General features: G+C 61.9%; 1 protein-coding gene across 1 annotated transcript; it reads right to left on the bottom strand.

Annotated features, from left to right (window-relative positions):
- Positions 1-305: 305 nt before the first annotated feature.
- On the bottom strand, positions 306-2,371 carry OTUD7A (OTU deubiquitinase 7A). Its single transcript, XM_067030732.1, is given in 7 exon segments — positions 306-547; positions 550-703; positions 705-829; positions 832-875; positions 877-1,280; positions 1,283-1,573; positions 2,320-2,371. Coding segments are annotated over 7 exon segments (1,293 nt in total). The 5' UTR covers positions 2,353-2,371.
- Between the last annotated feature and the right edge of the window lie 3,033 nt (positions 2,372-5,404).

The following is a 5,404-nucleotide window of genomic DNA, read 5'->3' as shown; positions in this document are numbered from 1 at the left end:
AACAAAGGGGTGCAAATTTCTTTACTTCTCTTATCGAGGAACAAAAATACTCTTGCAATGGCTATTCAATTTCCATAGGTACGAGGCAGGTACTAGCTAGCACACCCACTTCCAACAGTATGGCTGTTTCCTATCTGTCTACTACCTGAGTGGCGTCAGTGTCGGTTCAGGCACCATTAGGAACGTTTGACCAAACACGTACACAGCACGTACAGAGGATCGCCGGCCTCCCGGTGGACCAGGACGCGGAGGAGACACCTACAGCACGGAGAGGACAGCCCGGCCGGCGGGGCCGCGACGCGCGCTCAGGGCCGGGCCGCGGGCGCCTCGCGCCGCCGCCGCCGCCGCTCCTCGCGTCAGCAGTACGAGCAGTAGTGCTCGGTCTCGGTGCGCCCGTAGAACGCGCACTTCTCTCGCTGGCGGGGCCGTCCGGGCCGCCCGCACCGTTCGAGGCCGTCGCGCGCCGAGCCGAAGCCGTTGGCGTAGGTCTGCGACATGCGCTCGGCCGCTCCCTCCGCCCCCGCCGCTCCGGGCAAGGCCCCTGGGAGGCGGGCGCCATCAACTCGATCGTGTTGACCGTGCGCAGGGCGGCGGCGCGCGCCGGGCTGTAGCTCAGCGACGACAGCTCGCTCCTCTGCCGCGGGTACAAGGCGCACGGCCGCAGCATGCCCACGGCCGGGGCGCACGCCTTGTCCCGCGCGCCCCACCGCCTCCACCTGGATAACGCTCTGGCGCCCCGGAGCCGGGGAGCTGCCCACGGGGACCGGTCCGCCGCCGCCGGGGCCCGTTGAGGCCGCGCCGCGCGGCGCCGCCCGTGCCCCCTCCACCGACCGGGGTTCGGGCGCTCCTTGAGCTTGAGCACCAGCTGCGTGGGGGCCCGGCGAGGCGCGCTCGGGGCTCCTCCCGCTCTCGGCCTCAGGCCTGCGCGGCGGCCCCTTGTCCGTGGAGGCGGTGGTGGCGTCGCGGCGCTGCTGCTCGGCGCTGAAGCGCTCCTGCGCGCTGGTCAGGTAGTAGCCGATCATCTCCTCGTGGAACTAGTGCCGGTGGCTGGTGAACAGCAGGCCGGCGAAGATGAACTTGCGCTCGCCCTGCATGGCGGAGCGCAGCATGTGGAGGCTCAGCCTCACGTCCGTGCTGCACTTCCAGGCGTCGCCACGGGGCCCGCCGCCCTTGTCGGCTGGCGACGCGCCTGCTGCCTTGCCCGTGGGCGACGGCGTGGCCTTCTCCGAAGGCGACGTGCTGGCCGAGGCTCCCGATTCCTCCTTGCTGCCCTTGCGCGCTCCTCGTCCTTCTTCTCCTTGCCGCGCTCGGGCGCGTTCCCGTGATTGCCGTTGGCTGACTTGGAGCGGCTCATCGGGCCGTGCACCAGGCCGCCCATGTTCTTCTTTAGCTGGATGCCCACGGAGTCCGCGCGGGTCTTGTCCTTGCGCTGCTTCTCCTTCTCCTTGCCCTTGCCGTTCTTGCTGTTGGAGTTGCTGCACAGCGAGTCACGGTCCGAGTCCAGCGAGTCGGGCAGGGACTGCACGTCCTCCTCCGCCGAGGCCGTCGGGGACTCCGGCTGCGCCAGAGGGGCCTGCGAGGGAGAGGGAGGGCAGGGAAAGGAGGATGTTAGAGCTGTCCCCACGCGGCAGACTCCGCCCCAGCGGTGTGGCCTCCGGCCTCACTGTCCCCAACCCGAGCTGTGGCCCAGCCTGAGAGTCTCCTGATTCTCGAGCTAGAGCTGCTGCCTTCAGAGCCCTCGTGGAGGCTAGAAAAGAACACCCACAGCCAAGTCATGACATACTCCATGCAGCTGGGCTCTGGAGCCAGACTGCCACCGACTGTCACTCGTGCCATCAGTAACATAGGGTATCGGGACCTGCCTCAGGGAGCCCTGTGAAGATTAAATACACGTAAAGGCTGAAGTACGAAAGCACCCTGAGCAGTGCCAGCTTGTCCTGGGTACTGACTGTGTGCCGGGCACTGCCCTCCTTGCTTTCCTCGTGTCACTTAAAAAAATATCCGTTACGAGCCCCAGTTTACGGTTAAATAAACTGACGTCTGGGGAGGACCAATTATTTGTAAGTTGTTTTTTATTTTTTAACATCTCTTTTCCTGGGACTTTACCACTGAGATCACACAAAAAAATCAGTCCAATACTTAGAGCGAATCCCTCTTAGCATCTGGAGGCAGGGCCAGCATGGGTCCTCTCCGGGGGAGGGGGCACCAGCCCCTTCTCACAGCCCTCCCCTCCTGGAGGGGAGAGAAAGAGAAGAGAAGGAGGGGGTGCCGAGGAATCACGCCTTGGGCTCCCTGCGTTTTCCAAGGACCCACACACACTTTTATAATTAATTCCGCTCCGTGGCAGCACATCGTGTTCCGATCTCGGCAGAGAGAGTTTTGTGTTGTGACTTGCCTACGGTTTGTTTTCTGAGTGGGCGGGTTTATTCCTCTCCTTCCGGAGAAAATAAGGGAAGAAAAACTCCCCTAGCCGGAGCGTGCGCCTACGTCCAGACTCGCAGGCACACGCGCACACAGGCCCGCGTTCCAGCCGGAGCCGGGGCGACGGGGACCGCGGGCGGCGAGGACTGCGGGCGGGGCTGCGACCCGGCGCGGGGCGGCCCCCCGTGGGGGAGGATGCACCCCGCCTGCCCGCCCCGAGCCGAGTGTGCCTGCCGGTCCGTCCTGGCGCGCTCCAGGCTCACCCCGAGTCTCGGAGAGGATCCGGATCCACGTCACATTCATGTAGCCGTGCAGAAGGTTCAGCTTGGCTTCTAGCGACAGGATCAGGCTAGAGAGAGAGGAACACAGAGTGAGACGCGCCCCAGCTCGCCCGCGCGCACCCCGCCCACCGGCGGCCGTCCTTGAGGAGCAGGGGCGCACGTGCCCAGCCCCTTCCCTGGAAGCCCGGGGACAGCCCGCCCCATAGGGCGCTGGGGGAGGGGGCACAGGGTAGGGTCTTATTGGGCCAGCCGGGCCCAATAAGTTATCGTTGTCGACTTTCCCCCACTCCCAGTCCTTCCCTGGCGTCCACCGCAAAATGCAGAGGCAGCCCCTTGTGCTCCGAATCCTTCAGGGGAATCACGGCTGGGACGCAAAAGAGCTCTAGAGACCGGTGCCAGGTGGCCCAAGGCGCGATGGGAGGCTCAAAGACCCCGCGACCCCTAGGGAGGACAGGAAAGGGCCCCCGAGACCAGGTGTCTCCGTGATTAAGGAAACCGAATGGGGTTGTACAGAGGACCGCTATGCCAGTAGGAGCGTTAAGGCCAGAGGTTTCAAAACCATCACTAATAGTTTTTAAAAATTCCTCTTTATTGTGGACCCTGAAGAGCAGTTGGAGACATGACCTGGCTTCGACATGGGTCAAAAGGCAGGTGCCCTCCTTGGGCATCACACAAAACAAAGCTATTACTACTTCTGCCATTTCTGAGGAAGGATCCAGGCCAGACAGCACAGGGAGCAAGGTCACCTGGGAGGGGGCTTGGGGCCAGACCCACCCATCTCCTCCCAGAGGAGGGGAGCGAGGGCTGCCGGCCCATCTGCTCTTTCGGGAGTTCATGCAGCAAGTCTGTGTCGGTGTGGGACCCAGGGACCCCGTCACCCTTGCCACAGAGAGAGCTCACATCCCGGACCGGGGACAGGATAAACAGGTGACATACAGCTCATGCTGTCAGGCGGTAATAGCGCCCTGAGGGTGAACAGCGGGAGTTTGGCAAACCTTTCTGGGGTGGCCCAGTGAGCCTTCCGAGGAGGGAACATGCAGGTAGACAAGGCAGTGAGGAGAGATGGGCCCCTCATTGCACAGAGGGGTTGATTCATCAAAGTACCGCCCCTGCCCCGGGGAACCCGGGACCACCTCAGAAAGGCTGAGGCAGAGGCGGGTGTTTACAGGTTTGTCTGGGATCTGCTGGCAGCTTCAGGGCCCGGTGGGATCAGCTCCCTGGTGACGTTGTTGATGTCAGGGGCAGAGAATGGGGAGACGGCTACGCCCCCATTTCAGCCCTCGGAGCAGCAGCTGCATGGGGGCTGCACTAAGCTCCCCTGCAGGCCCCACCTGAGGGTCAGGCCCCAGCAGAGCAGCACAGCCTGGGGCTTGGACAGGCCAGCAGCTTGGTTGCTGGAGCCTGGCTTCCTGCCTCCGTGCCAGTGGCTGGTGCAGGGAGAATTGGGTGCTTCTATGAGTGCTGCTGGGGATCATACGTGTAGGTGCAGGGCCTGGTGAGCCTTCACTCAGACCCTTCTGGGGCCTCCAGCAGGGGCTCTCACCTCTGCCCACCGGCTTAGGAGGGAGGTGTGGCCAGGCCCCCTTCTAGATAGGGAAGTAGGTTAGGAGCTGACAGCTCCTGGGTGGGCACTTCCCTGTTTCAGGCCTATCCTTGACCCTGAAGTGCCTCTCTACTGTCCTGATTGAGCACATGAGGCCTCCCACACGCTGTTTTCCTTTAGCACCAAGAGCCCCATCTTTGGGAACAGTGAGCTCCCAGGCACCACTCCAGGATGCAGGGGGCCTTGCTCCTGCCCAAGGTTTACCTGACCTCCTTCTCCTTACTCCTCCCCCGCCCCCACCTCCCAGGTGCTGGCCGTGAGTCTGGCGTCACTTCCCTGTATTCATGGCAGGGGTGCCATGGCAAAAACAGAAAGGCAAATCAATAAATAATAAATACATAAAATCTAAGGTTCGGGGCTTCCCTGGTGGCGCAGTGGTTAAGAATCTGCCTGCCAATGCAGGGGACACGGGTTCGAGCCCTGGTCTGGGAAGATCCCACATGCCGCGGAGCAACTAAGCCCGTGAGCCACAACTCCTGAGCCTGCGCGTCTGGAGCCTGTGCTCCACAACGGGAGAAGCCGTGACGGTGAGAGGCCCGCACACCGCGATGAAGAGTGGCCCCTGCTCGCCGCAACTGGAGGAAGCCCTCTCACAGAAACGAAGACCCAACACAGCCAAAAATAAATAAATAAATAAATAAATAAATAAAACCTAAGGTTGAATACCATTAATAGTTGATTTTCTAATAAGAAATCGGAAACATTGACTCAGTGCTGCCCTCCAGTGTTGCTAAAGAGACACAAATAATCCTCTTCCTCCACACCCCCCTTCCCCAACCCCCCATACAAGGGAAATACAGCTTTGCTCCGGATTTTCCCTTTCATCTGGATGGGCCTGGGCAGCACTGCGCTCTGGTCTGAGAGGTCAGGGGCAGCTTGGTCTGCCTTGGCTTGCTCAGTCCTGCCTTTGTGAGGCCGTGACACACAGGCCACCCCACCCAGGGCGGAGCTGCAGGGTAGTCAAGCCCAGGGAGGGCTGCAGGATAGCTCAGGACCAGCCTCCCCTGGGCCATACCCAGGAGCTAGTCCCATAGTTCCAAGAGCCACCACGACAACAGAGAGGGGTTGGCCCGGTTTCCCACCCATGGGTGGGGGTAGT

This window comes from Kogia breviceps, chromosome 3 (assembly GCF_026419965.1).
Source record: "Kogia breviceps isolate mKogBre1 chromosome 3, mKogBre1 haplotype 1, whole genome shotgun sequence".
Lineage (NCBI taxonomy): Eukaryota > Metazoa > Chordata > Mammalia > Artiodactyla > Physeteridae > Kogia > Kogia breviceps.
The sequence above is the reverse complement of the archived record's forward strand: the minus strand, read 5'-3'. Positions and strand labels throughout refer to the sequence as shown.